The sequence below is a fragment of the Myotis brandtii genome, unplaced genomic scaffold (assembly GCF_000412655.1).
Source record: "Myotis brandtii unplaced genomic scaffold, ASM41265v1 scaffold907, whole genome shotgun sequence".
Lineage (NCBI taxonomy): Eukaryota > Metazoa > Chordata > Mammalia > Chiroptera > Vespertilionidae > Myotis > Myotis brandtii.
In genome coordinates this window covers 523,867-538,898 of record NW_005371734.1, presented here as the reverse complement: position 1 = coordinate 538,898, position 15,032 = coordinate 523,867, and the positions used below count along the sequence as shown (strand labels likewise).

Below are 15,032 nucleotides of genomic sequence, written 5' to 3'. Positions count from 1 at the left end.
AACCTGGTCACCCCCAACTGCCCTCCCTCCAACCTGGTCACCCCTAACTGCCCCCTGCCAGCCTGGTTGCCCCCAACTGCCTCCCCCACCAGCCTGGTTGCCTCCAACTGACCCCCCTGCCCCCCACTCGCCTGGTCACCCCACACAGAGTGCTGTTCAGTCATTTGGTCATCCCTCACTAACCCTCCTGCCAGCCTGGTTGCCCCATGCAGCCTGCTTGTTCAGTCGTTTGGTAGTCCCTTGCTACCCCCCCTGCTGGCCTGGTCGCCCCACCCAGCATGCTGCTCAGTCGTTTGGTCATCCCTCGCTAACTCCCCTGCCATCGCCCAACTCAGCCTGCTATTCAGTCGTTTGGTCGTCCCTCACTAACCCCTCTGCCGGCCTTGTCGCCCCACGCAGCCTGCCAGCATGCTGTTCAGTTGTTACTATTACTGTGACGGTGTCCCGAACAATTTGCACATTCCTCTATTAGTATCCTATCTAATAAAGACAGAATATGCAAATTGACCATCACACCATCACAGAGATGGCGGCGCCCATAGCCACAAGATAGTGGCGCCCAGTCCCTTCAGCCCTGCCGGAGTCCCCCAGTCCCTTCAGCCCTGCCAGGGGTGGCAGACCCACAGTGCAGCCGGACCCGCCCTCAGCCCCCCAGCCACCCAGGGCCAGCCTGAGGTGCAGGCAAGCCAGCCGCCCAGCTGCCCAGGGCCACCTGACTCAGGTAACCAGAGCCGGCCGAGGCTTGCGCTGTCGGCAGTGGCAGCAGCAGAAGTGTGATGGGGGCATTGCCTTCCCCTGATGGCCGGCTCGCCTCCCGCCCCTGAGGGCTCCCGGACTGTAAGCAGGCTGGGTTGAGGGACCCCCCTGCTCCAGTGCATGAATTTTCATGCACCGGGCCTCTAGTAGATATATAAAAAATATACAAAGTTAACTTTCTTTTGTCATATCATAGTATCAAATTATGTTCTTTTACTCAATTAGATATCTCATTTGTTTTCTCTGTAGATCTGCAATATTCCTTGGAATGATAATACATTTTAAAAATTGCCTCAAGAAAGTCACATAATTTAGCTTGTTTCTTTTTAAAATGTAATCACAATTCAGTCATCTATTTTTATTTTCAGAAAAGGTATTTTGAAATGTTTACAGTATTAAATTTGCTTCCTAGGAAATTAATGTATGTGATGGGGGAATGGGAGGAGGGTAGGTTTTGTCTTATCACTCTGATGAAGGCTGGCATTCATTTAGCTAATCTGTATCTATAAAAGCCTAACATGAAAATTGTCCCTTCAGGAGTTCAACCGGGAGACCAGGAGTTCAATCGCTCGCTATGACATGTGCTGACCAACAGGGGGTGATGCGGAATGAAGGGAGGCCCTGGCCAGCAGCTGGGGAAGGGAGGCCCCAATCAGCCCTGATCACTGGCCAGGCCTAGGGACCCTAACCGTGCGTGAATTTCATGCACCGGGTCTCTAGTCTGGGTGATAAGAAGGAAACATTCTTTGACAAGGTTTTTTGGTCACAGGTATACCACATAAAGTCAAAAGATTACCTCTATATCTAAAACGTATGATCTCTGATATATCAGCTTAATTTTTTTCTTGTTTTCAACAAGAGAACTGGACTGGTCTTTTAACATATATAAATGACAACAATTGGTAAAGTGAGAACATCTTTTGGCACACTTAAGAAACCCATTAAAAACTCACTTGTCATATTAAAGATAAATACAAAGTGCTTCAAGGATACGAATATGGGGAAGACATACTAAAACATTCTACTAACTAGTTATAATACTAGTAAATCATTCTAATGAACTGACTCATATTTATGCTCAGAGTTACTTGGAAATATTCCTGACTGGCCCCTTGTATTGCATTTGACCTAGAAAGCTTTTTAAAGTAACTTGATAACTATTACAATTGTTCTTATTTTCAACACGGAGGGTCCCTCTCCTGGGGTAGATTTAACAATGCAAAAAGAATTAAAATATGACCATTGCTTTTCCCTACAACTGATGTTAAATTTGTAAATGTTTTAAATTCGTTCATTATTGGAGACAGCACTTACATACTTTCCTAAGGAAAACTATTCTTTTTTCTTTTTCAAATATACTTTTATTGATTTCAGATAGGAAGGGAGAGAAAGATAGAAACATCAATGATGAGAGGGAATAACTGATTGGCTACCTCCTGTATGCCCCCTACTGGGGATCAAACCCGCAACCCGAGCATATGCCCTTGACCGGAATTGAACCTGGGACCCTTCAGTTCAGAGGCCGACGTTCTATCCACTGAGCCAAACCAGCTAGGACAGGAAAACTACTGTAGGTCCTCGGGTTACGTTGGAGATCCGTTCCTATGGCACGATGTAATGCGATTTTCACCGTAAGTCAGAACCCGCCTACATAACCACCTACGTCACTCACATGGAGCACATACACAGCAGTAATGAAGTGAAACAGTAAAAAAAATTTAAAAGAAAGATAACAATTCCTGACCTTTACTTGGGGTAAATAAATAATAAAAAACATAAAGCACCTATGCACATACATCAAAATGACGGAACTTTTTTTTTTTTTTATAGTGTAAATGGGAGATGGCGACATAACCATAAAACGATGTACGTTGAGGACTGCCTGTATTCTTATTCATTAGAGTAGGCAATGGGGAATAGAATGAGAAGAAGCAACATTCACACAAGCATACACATCCCCCACACTCACTCACCACACTGGCTTCTGAACTGTTAATAAGCAGCAGGAAAATGAATGATTATAATGCCTCTTTTGCCATCAGTAAAGAAAATAAAAAGAGGCTATGACTTAACTAAAAACTGAATCATATGGCTCTAAAGAATTTATTAAGAAATTAAATTTATTTCAAAAAACATTTTGATATATCAAAGTCTCTAATAATTTATTAGTTAAGATATTGACTTATAAGATATACATGACTTACTACCTTAAAATATAAATGGCCAGAGGGAATATGCCTCTTTTTTATGACAAACTGTAATTACAATAAAAAAATACTGAAGTCAGTTCATAACTTTAAACTTTAACTTATTTCTCTGTAGCAGAATCAAATCATGAATATTAAGATCCTGGGTCAGAAATCACAATCTGCTTAAATATTTTAGATTTATCATCTAAAAAGGAAATCTAAAAATCCTGACTAGCAATTCTAATTTGTAGTGTTTCAAAATATGGGAGAAAAGGTTAATCTTAAGTATAGAATTTTTAAAACATTTCCAAGTTTAGATAATTAACTATTGTCAGCCTATTTTATAATCTTTTTTTTTTTTTAATCCTCACCCAAGGATGCTTTTTCTATTAATTTTGATTTTTAGACAGTGTGAAAGCAGGGGATGGGGGGCGGGGGGAGACAGAGAACAAAACATCAATTTGAGAGAGACACATCAATAGGTTGCCTACCACATGCGCCCCAACCGGGCCAGGGAACAAACCTGCAACCCAGGTATGTGCCCTTGACCGGGAATGGAACCTGTGACCCTTTGGTGCACTGGCCGATGCTCTCCACTGAGTCACACGGGCCAGGGCTGATTTTATCATCTTATTTAAAAAATGCTGCCCTGGCCGATGTGGCTCAGTTGGTTGGGTGCCATCCTGTGCACCAAGAGACTGTCGGTTCAGTTCCTGATCAGGATACATGCCTGGGTTGTGGACTCAATTCCCGGTAGGGGGTGTGCAGGAGGCAGCCCATCGATGTTTCGCTGTCACATTGATGTTTTTCTCTCTCTCCTTCTCCCTTCCTCTCTCTCTAAAAATCAATACAAACATAAAAAATGCTATTTTATTAAACTGTTAAATAATAACAATATAATGTATTTAACCAACAATAAGTAAATGTCACTACTATTCCTATTAACAAACAATTCCATGGCACAGTGTCAAATGTTCTTCCTGAATAGACTCTTGCCCAGCTTCTGGCTTCGTTCCCTGACCTGACACATCTCTCTACCCGATGTCTAACCATTCCTGACTACTTTTAAGTTCCCAGAATGTATGTGGTTGTTGAACAATCTCTTCTGCCTTGAAAACCGTCTCTACTATCCATCTTTAGGAATCAGTTCAAATGAAACCTCCTAGGTCAAGTCTCCCAGTGTTCCCAGAGAGCTTTGTATACTCATACACTATCGCGTGTATCAAAATACCGCAACTGGCCCTAACCGGTTTGGCTCAGTGGGTAGAGCATTGGCCTGCGGACTAAAGGGTCCCAGGTTCGATTCCAGTCAAGGGCATGCACCTTGGTTGCGGGCACATCCCCAGTAGGGGGTGTGCAGGAGGCAGCTGATCGATGTTTCTCTCTCATCGATTATTCTAACTCTCTATTCCTCTCCCTTCCTCTGTTAAAAAAAAAAATCAATAAAATATATTTAAAAAAAGAAAAAATACCGCAACTGTTTGAGGACATGTCTGTCCTTCCCACTTCCCACAGGAACACACACAAACACACACACACCTGCATTTCTGTATTCTCAACATTTAGGTGCTTAATGTTTGTAAAATTATAAGCATTTTCTAGGGCATCTTTCCCCTTAAAGCCCATTTGTTGGAAGATTTCTTTTTAAACGTGTGAGAGTTGAATGTCTACATTCTAGAATGTCTACACATGCAAAGAGTATCTTACCCCTTCCAAACCAAGTATAGTGGTCATTTATTTTTCTAAGGTTGAATTAATTCATTAGATCAAGAAGACCATTTTTGAGGTCTAAGGACAAAGGGCACTATTGCTGTATCAGCCTAAGGTTGCTAAAAATCTAAAATAGGTACAATTTGCTTTAAAGGAGAAAAGAGCAAAAAAATTTAACTGCCCTTAAAAAGAATGATTGTATGTTTATCAAACACTCAGCTTCATTTAGGCATTTAATTAAGCCATTTATTGCTTCAAGTGTGTTACCATGAACATTTTAATATACACTCCACAGCAGTAAGGCCTCAATTTTCCCCACCTATAAACTGTGAACCCACATTTGTATTTTTTTTTATGCCACCAATTGTTACATGAGTTTTGTACACAACAAAGATTTTTGAATGTGTATTTGATAATACCAAAAATGCTCATCATACCCCTTGTCAATGTCACAACAAACACTAATAGTTGGCCACATTATTTTTGATGAGGTAGTTCCATGTCTGGCTATCTGAGATATTAACAGGTTCCACCCATTATTAAATAACTGCACAAAGTTTTGGTTTACTTCTTTATACACACTTCACAAAATAGTCAATGTTTGCGTTGAAGATTTGTCAAAATGTTTTCGGAGTGATTTGGGAAGCAGTGGAATTCACATACTGTAAAGGGCTGTAGCAGCTGGAAGTAGGGATGTTCCTGACTCTGACAAGGAACTTTCTCTGAAAATAAGGCTGAATATAAGGCTTTATCCTTTGACCAATTCCTATAATACAAATAAGTTTGGGAAAATCATTACATTTAATTAGAACATTAAACAATAACACTAAGCATCTCCAGGCAACATGCTGATAAGCTAATTGAATACTACGTTATATATTATTTCTTAAAGATTTATAAAATTTCCATGAAATATTGAGTACCACCAAACTGTGATACTAGTGATACTATGAAATCATGGTAACCCACAAATGAACCTAACTTAGCTTTATGGGCTGTCCAGTTATAAAACAGACTGCAGCAGCTCAGAGCTGTGGCATTGGGAAGCTGGAAGAGAACTTTGAAATCCCCTATCTAACCCAAACCCTTTGGGTAGCATTGCATAGACGTCACAGTTTTCTGAATAAGTTCTAAGAGGCTCATAAGTAGTTTTCATTAAAGTAAAAATCTGATGTACCCAGTACGTTTTGATATAAAAAATATGACATAATAAATATTTTAAAAGCTTTAAGGATTTTTCTACTGACCAGACTCAATAGTATGCAAAATTTATAATTTAAATAGCACCTATAGAATAAAACCATAGAAGTGCTTTAGAGACTTCCTACAGCTAGCATCACCCTGGTTTAGTAAGGCCCAGAGTGATTAAAAAATTGAATTAACTGTCATACTAGTATATGGTAAAATAAAAAACAGAACTGAATTTTAAGCTCCAATCCAGGGGTCGCTTTACTTAAATGGGCCACACTGCCTTAAGTCAAATATCTATAACCATTATTTTCATTTTACCTGCTGTAATTAGACTTCTTTCATGTCCTTCCAACTGAAGGAAAAGTCAGAGAGATGATCTAAAAAAATACATCTGCATTTCAAATTTACATTAAAAATGTCTTTCCCTTATTTTCACATCACAAATTCTAAGCATTATTAAAGAAATCACAGATCAAACAGCTTTCTGTGTCCTGGGCCTCCGTCCTTAGATTATGAAAATTGGAATTTAATTAGAATTGAGAAATTTTCATTAAGTGTGTAAAGTATAAATACAAGTAATTTTTTAAAAACTTTATTTTAACACCTAATACAATTCCAATTTTAAGGATTACTTGCACAAAAAAATAAACACATTTGGTATAAAAATGTATCACTTTAATACCCTTTCCCCTTCAGCCCCTCCCCTCCCACCCTCATGAACTGCACTCGGTCTGGATGTAGAGACATAGAAAGACTAATGGCACAGATTAGCTTTTACCTACAGGAGTTTCTGTTTATGTACCCAGGTACTCTAGAGGACACCAGCTCACTTTATCACATGAACCACTTCCTTCAGCCTGCTGAATGTAGTTTCACAAAGAAACAAAGCTTATTATAAAGGCATTTAAAAAACCATTATCTTAAATTCTTTTTAGAAGCACTACCTTTTTTTTAACCATTTATATACAGTATTACATAACAGCTCTGGAGTGCAGTACATGCAGCAGAACATACCTGTTGAATATAAAATACTTTTCTTAAAACCTTCATCGTTGGAATTCTTAAAGTCTAAATTATAGAATGCCCATTACTTTGTGAAAACGGCTGAGGAATACAAATGTCTGCATATGTTGGCCACTGAAAGAATCCAAGGCTAACTGGAATAATATTCATAGCACACCAGGAGTGCATAAATAATTTACTTACATTATTAAAATACAACCCATAAAATTCAAGTTCAAGGTCTTACAGGATTGCCTATGTAAATCCTTTAAGTGGTTGCCTGGAAATGCACTGTATCTTCTTTCTCTTTTCTTCTCTTTTAAAGTCCTATATAAAATGTTTAGTTGAAGTCTTACTCTTTCCCAAATGAAATGACCATCTTTATTTGTGCCGACTGCCTCTTCTCTTCATGGCAGCAGTACACTGTGGACAGTACCATTTTCCTTTTGGTGCTTCTGTCAACCCAACGCATCCATAATGGAACCATTCTATAGGGCACTAGAAAGCAAAATTGCAAAGAAGTTTTTAGTTCTTCTAAAGATTAGGGAGTATATTAAAATAGGTCCACTACACCAAATATTAGATTAATGGAAACATAATGTTTAGATCTAGGAGCTGATTTATAAACAACACGGTCCAACTGATAAGCTTCAGAGATGAGGCAATGGAGGCACAGAAAAATTATGCACCTTTGTTAACTGAGATTCATGTAATCTATTTCCATAATTCTAAATAATGAACTAAAATTTACTAATTTTCATTTTCTTGGAGAGTAAGCTGATACCAACTTTTAAAGATAAGAAGTGAGATGGGTCTCTTATGTAAAAAAGAAATTTATTTTAAAGATTTTATTTAATACTAGAGGCCTGGTGCATGAGATTCGTGCACTGGGGGAGGGGGTGGTCCCTCAGCCTGGCCTGCACCCTCTCGCAGTCCAAGAGCCCTCAGGGGATGTCTGACTGACGGCTTAGGCCCACTCCCCAGTCGGACATCCTTAGTGCTGCCACGGAGGCGGGCTTCTGGGCTTCTGGCTGAGCAGCGCTCACCCTGTGGGAGCGCACTGACCACCAGGGGGCAGCTCCTCTATTGAGCGTCTGCCCCCTGGTGGTGAGTGCGCATCATAACGACCGTTGTTTGGCCGTTTGATCAATTTGCATATTACCCTTTTATTATATAGGAGGATTCAGCTTTATTCGCTCCCACATGGAGTAGAATAAGCTACTTGTAATTAGAGACATAAAGGAATGCCCTGGCTTTCCCTTTTGGATAAGCCCATTCCTAGATATGCAGAGAGGAAAAGTGCTGTACTTTGCAATATATTAGGCAGTTCTACACTTCCATAGAAAATGTTAGCATTCAGAAAATCTTAACTGGGAATGAGAGAGATCAGAATATGATAGGTTAATCACAGAAATCTTATTTGTCATTTCCACTAACTGCCTAGGAGACAGTTTCCAAAGGTGTTCTTTAAATGCTTGGGCAATACTGTTTTACAATAATTACCAGCAGCCCACAAGTGATTCTAAAGAGGGAAGTGGAAGGAGGGTCTTTCTCTTTCTATGCGAACATGTTTTTAGGACCCTGTCAAGTCAGAGAAAGTCCAAATTTCAAGGTACCTAGCCAACCCTGCTCAATCTTTACACTGTTTATAAATTTAAATCTCTTAGCATAACATTCCTGAGTAGGATTTCTATAGAATTCAGAGTTGTTACCCCTCTGGAGTAAAAGATGGACAAAAGAGTTATATGAAAGTAAGGAGGGAGTGAAAATTACTAAACAAACATATTCTCAGCATTCAATAAAGAGTATCTCTAATCAAAAGTAAGCTTTCAAAAGAAGAGCAATTTTAAGACTCCTTTTTTTTAATGTAAGTGATTTTTTTATATCAGCTGACACCTGCAGAGTACAATAGGACATACTACACTAATGGGAGGAAAATAATCTCACATTAGATGCTCAACATCCCCACCCTTCACCTAAGCATTATGCTTCTTGAAAAAATGTATTGTTTTCAAGTTCCAATTCTTCACTGTGATAAGTAAATTGAATTCTAGCAAACACAATATTCTTTAGCAAAGGGGGAGGGGTGTTTCTAATTTTCATACAATGTAACACCTTTTTGAGAAATACAATTTGCATAAAACCATAAAATTAGCTTTAAAAGTTAAAATAGGGAACACATTAAGAGACACTATCCTATTTTGGAGAGGAATATTTCTAGCACTAATATGACATAATTAACATAACTGCAAATTGTTTTCTTAGACTGAAAGACACAATAAATAAAAATATTCAAATAATAATGTGATTTTTTTCATTCCTGAATAGAAAAATGTGATACTTACATCTTGGTTATCACAGCCCACCATCTCACCATAGGATACCTGGTTAAAGAAAAAATCTTATTATCACTACAGAACAAGCAACCAAATCCAAATTAATTGTTCATGATACTATTAGAAAATGGAAATACACTGAATATACACTTGCATTAAGAAACAGGGTACATAGATTTATACATTTACCTAGTTTTTCCAAAAGACTTTATGGAGGTGGAGGGGAGACACCCAGAAATTATATGCCCTTTGAAAGTCTGAAAGAACCTGCTCTGTGGGAGTCATCTCTGTGGATGGTTCCTTTATTAAAGACCTTAAGTTTCTTTTTTGGTTACTTACCTGCTTCGGTTTTAATTTTTTCTTGGGTCACATTAGGTCATCTACATTTTAGCAGTCAACAGTCCACTTCATTGAAACTTCTAAACTCATTACGTATTATATGTCCTTTCTCATTTTCCTTTTTGCTGTACACTGCTAGCACTTTATAGCACAACTTCCTAACTCCTGAATTCATTGAAGTTCTCAATGGACTGAATAATTTTCCAGAAAAGGCAACTAGATGGCATACTTTCAGATTCTATGGACATGAACAATAACTTTACTCTGGGTGACAGTTTTTGGGGGAACACTCAAATTTCTCCCTCAAAGTTCTACATACGTATTTCATCAACTTCTGATTTTTAGTGTTATGGAGGGGAAATTGTGGGTGAATCTGATTTTGTTCTTTTGTAGGTAACCTACTTTTATTTGCCAAGATTTATACAAGATTTCCTTTCCTTAACCCAGGAATGAAATCAGTCAGCACCTTCATCTTGGACTACCCAGTCTCCAGAACTGTGAGGAATAAAGTTCTGTTCTTTAAACCTCGCAGCCTGTGGTATACTATGATGGCAACACGAACAGACTAAGACAATATGCACGTGGGATATGTAGTAGTGGTACATCAAAATGTTTAATTACAGGTTACATCTGAGGGCTGAGATTATGGATAACTTACATGTTTCTTTATACTCTTTGTATTGACAACAAACGTCATTTTTATAAAAAGCTGGAGAAAATTGTATATGTATAAAAAAAGCAAGGGTATTTTAACTGGAGTAAAAATAGCACTTGAAAAAAAAATGAAATTGTTTTTTCCTAGTTTGTTCAGATTATGCTTTTATAGACACATGCCAGACTTTTACCTGATTACAGATGCAGTATCGTGGTTCATTTGGGTCATAAGTCCAATCGACCTGACTATTTGAATCGGATTCTGGTACTACTGTTGTTTGTTGAGAGATTTCTTGTACAACAGTTGATGACGAAGAACACGATGACAAGGAAGAGGAGGAGGAGGACGAGGATGACTGCTGGCTTGAAGACTTGTTGTTGTTTCTGAAAAAACAGCATCAGTTTTATTTGCTCAGCATCCAGAAGTTACCTGAGAATAACTACTAAATAAAAGTGGTATGAAATCAAATATATCAATTAATGTTTAAGATTAAATTAATCTGATAGTTTTAAAAGCATAATCATTTAGAACAACACAAAGAGCAACATTTTTCATAATGATTTATTTTTCTTTAAAATTTTTTGCTATCTGGAGAATAAAGATATTCAAAAGGAAATTTTTTTCAAAATATTTCAGAGTTTTTAAAGTAATTTTTTAATCAGTTACTATTTACTATTGACTTAAATTGTAGGCAGTATCTTTAAGAATTAGTATTAGTTATGGCTCTCTTACAGATATTCTTTGTATTTTTAAGCACACTGAATAGTCTTCATCAAAATCTAAAATACAAAGATGTATACAGAAGCATTTGGTGAGAATGGCCAGTGTGGCTCAGTGGTTGAGTGTCCTCCCATGCACCAAGAGGTCACTATTCGATTCCTGGTCAGGCACATGTCCGGGTTGCAGGCTTGATCCCCAGTATGGGATGTGCAGGAGGCAGCCGATCAATGTTTCTCTCTCATCGATGTTTCTCTCTCTCTCTGTCTGTCTCTCTCTCTCAAAAATAAAAAAAAAACATATTTAAAAAAAAAGCATTTGGTAAAAATGATCATGATCATCAACCAATGTGTGAATACTTACCTGTGTAGGACAGGAAACCAAAAGTTTTAAAATTCACAAGTAACTTACCATTATCTGCATGCTAATTCAATTGTAAAAATACAAAAATTTATCACTGGCAGTTGTAATAAATTTGGGTCATTAAGATGAATTAATTTTTAAAATACTTAGCACTTTTGTGGTAATTCTACATTGATAATTCTTTCAGGGACTTACAAAAATAGACTACATTAAAAAATTACAATACAATTATTAGGTAACTAATTCTGTTGGCCTAGCATTTGAACTTTCATTCTGTATGAACACCTAGCATATGCAGGTACTTAGGACAGACATTGCCAAGTACCATTGTTTTCATATTTAAAGTCAATACAATCATCCTAAGAGTATAATATACAAAATCTAGGGATATATTCATAATTTCAATTTTGGGGACTTAAGACCAAGAATTAAGACACCTTGTTCTTAATCAAAATGAAGAATCTTATTTAAAAACAAAAAATTCCCAGGATTTAATTTGTATTTTATGTATTAATTTGCCTAAAATAAGAGGTTATAAATGAAGAAAGTTTCATAAAATGGTTTATCCTAATGAATAAAAGAAAGTAAACAGAAATAATTAATAAACCCAATTTAAGACTAGAAAAATTAAAGACTCTTAACTCTTTTTAAAGACTTTACCTCTTCAAAGTACGGCAGCATGAATGACAATGCCATGCCTTTCACCTCCCCAAGCATCCCGACCCCTCCTCCTAGGCTGCCTCTGTTTGACATGAAAGCCAGGGGATGCCCGCCAGCTGCACGCTTGGTAAAGGGGCAGGGCTCCCGTAGCATTAAGACTTACTTGCTCTTTCTCCCACTCCGTGAATCTGCTGCTGATGAACTGGCATTCTGTGTCAATGTAGTCATGAGCGCTGAAGATGATGAAAAGCCAGCTGTTTCCCTGGGCATGGAAAACTCTTTTCCCAGCTGAAAGTCATTATTTTTAAACGCTTCATAACTGGCTTTTAAACTTGATGTCCTTCGGCCCTCTTTCATCTTGAATAGACATTCATTGATAGTATTAATATACATACATATGTAGATTGTCTTTCTTAAGTATTACTAGTTACATTACTTTGGTTTAACCAATTCTACTTTATTTTGTTCAAACCATTTTCATCATTATAATTTTAAGCTATTTTGTGTAAAGAATTTAAAATCAAGGCAACCTATGTTCTGAGGCTACAGAGAACGCCCTGGAACGGGTAGATAGAACAAAGTATTGTCCTAGCAGGTGCTGTGCCTCATAGTCAAGAACATGGACATCATGAACAATTATTGTGAGAAGGAATCTGCATGAGACTGTATGAATCTATTTTTTATTTTTCATTATCAATCAAGTAATTTCTGCATGTTCATTTCTTTAAATAAAATATCAGATATCATAAAACTATGACTTAAAAATGAACCTGTGCAATTAAGAAAACTTCTTGTCCACACCTAGTTGTTTCTACTAGAATTTGCCAATATTTCGAACAAAACGAAACCCCTTGTTCCACACCTTTTCCATTTTTTACCTGAGCTGTAGCTTGAACTGCCTGAGCAGCTGCCATGGTAATTGCCCCTGCACCAGTTCCTGAAGATAATGAGCCAATATTATAGGAGGCCAGAGGTTGGGAGGAATTCACATTGTAAGCATTGTTGGATGAGGCCGTAGAATTATTATTTCGACAACCTGTGTAGAATTAAAGAATAAATAGAAATGGTCAGAGAGAACATAATGTTAGTGTGTTTAAAATACTTTATTTCTCACAACATATATAATCATTAATTTAAAATTTTCATGTCATATTTTTCCTTTTTCTTCTTTCTCCTTATGTAGAAATTAACCAGGTAAAGAATCTGTATATTCATTAATCCTGAGTGCTTTAATTTTCCCTTATTTTAACATGAACAAGCAAAAGCAACCAATCACATTTAAGAATACTTACCTAGTGTATTTTCCTTAGAGGCATCGGATGTTAGGGTAGATAGAAGAGCTTCAGATTTAAACTTCTTTTCAGGAATATGATCTGTTGTCGTATGGTGAGAAGTTGGATTATACTTCCTTTCTGCATATAAAGAATCCATGTGTTTTTTAACTTTAGAGAACTATAGACAATGCATAATACTTCCATTTAGTTATAAACTGGTACATTTTATGATCTGAATTCCTCATGATAACAGAACATTACGCTTTCTTATAAGAGGACAAACAGAACTCTCTATGTTACATGTTTTATCAAGAGCAAACTTCTTAGACATTTAAAAAAAATTTTAGTAAAAAAGTACTGAAGTTAATTCATCGATGCACAATGGGTTCACATGTAGCATGAGGGAAATTCTGTTTTGAAAACATTATCTACAATTTAGATAAATTTTCAATCAACCCTTCTATCATGTCAAATTGATTTGTCAAAAAATGCAGACAGTCATCAAGCCAACTGACTTACCATTCACTTAGTCACTAAGTGAAACATTATTTCTGCCAATCAGTAGACTAAGCACTGGAGAAGCAAGAATGAAAAAGACAAAGAGCCCGCCATGGAGTACTTTGCTGTTTGCCTTAGGTATTTGTGTGTAGGAAGTATATGCTATTAGTACCATACAGTCTTCCTCTATGGATTTTAGGGAAAAACAGATCCCCGTTCCCAAATCAAAGATGCTTTTCCCAAGTGAAGAAGAGAAGTCTGCCAATAATTGCAATGTCAAATATATATCTAACGAAAGAAAAGGAAGAGAAAGATACTTATGTCTCAATCAGTTGTGTAGATCTAATAATAAAATATACAGGTAATATGAGCTTTTAATTCTATTTAAAATTTTATTTGCACTAATAAACCAAACTTACTTTCCACTGGAGTATGTGAATGAGCATGGTGATTGTTCACTGGCTGGGAAGGAGTATCTAATTCCAAAGATCCTGAAAAAAGAAAAAAAATGACAGAGATTCACTGTCATTAACTGTCACCACAGAACTTTAGATGTCAATCAACTACAGGTACTGTGTACCCTCACTCAGCAGAGGACTAGCAAACTCTGATGTATATGCCTGTGTCACTTTAGTCAAACACATTAGGTCACCACTGCCAATTTCACCCTGAATCAATTGCATACTTTCTGTAAACAATAAGTAATCCATTTCTCAATATTCACCTTCAGTACAAAACAGGTCAAGGCATGCTAATTTCGATTAAGGGAATGCACAACAGTAAGTACCAAATAAGTGGGTGAATGGATATTATAACTCTTTTCTATGGGAGATCCTAAAGTATTAAGCAACGGGACATTACTGTACAAAAGGAAATTCTTTGATCACTAAAATGACCTAAGACAGTAAAGGGATTTTGCTTGTGAAAAGTGAAGCAAAGAATCTACCGCCAAGCTTTACAATACTTTTAAATAAATGTTCTGTGTTTATTGTGATCCCTTGAGATGAAATTGTGGCAGGGCATAGGGTGGTTCAGTTTCTATATCTTGATCCAATTTAGTTTCATTTGTCTGTGTCCTCATGAGGATGCTTTGTGAACCTTCCTGCAGTACTGAATAGGCATGAATTTCTGTTACAGTGTGTCAAAAAAAAAAAAAAAATCAAAGCAGCTAAAGGACATTTTATTTTGTCTCAAAATACTTATTATTATCAGATAGGGTTCCCCTGGAATAAAAATATCACAACTAAATTAAATGATCATCTAAATTGATGGATCCATTTTGAATACAGCTATGGATTCATACCTGGCTGCTTCTTTAGTTAACAAAAGTATATTAACAGAG

General features: G+C 37.1%; 1 protein-coding gene across 6 annotated transcripts in view; it reads right to left on the bottom strand.

The window, feature by feature from the left end:
* Positions 1–4,879: 4,879 nt before the first annotated feature.
* Positions 4,880–15,032, bottom strand: part of ING3 (inhibitor of growth family, member 3) — a 47,343-nt gene continuing 37,190 nt past the window's right edge. For 4 of the 6 annotated variants that reach the window (XM_014532749.1, XM_014532747.1, XM_005885485.2 and 1 more), the window contains 7 exons: positions 14,110–14,181; positions 13,211–13,330; positions 12,797–12,954; positions 12,082–12,275; positions 10,369–10,561; positions 9,194–9,232; positions 4,880–7,346 (listed from right to left, as the gene is read on the bottom strand). In XM_014532749.1, coding sequence (XP_014388235.1) covers positions 7,230–7,346; positions 9,194–9,232; positions 10,369–10,561; positions 12,082–12,275; positions 12,797–12,954; positions 13,211–13,330; positions 14,110–14,181 — 893 coding nt within the window. In that variant the 3' untranslated portion in view covers positions 4,880–7,229. Of the gene's footprint in view, positions 7,347–9,193; positions 9,233–10,368; positions 10,562–12,081; positions 12,276–12,796; positions 12,955–13,210; positions 13,331–14,109; positions 14,182–15,032 lie in introns of those variants that run through there. The other 2 variants (XR_001360475.1, XM_014532750.1) reach the window with 2 other exon arrangements.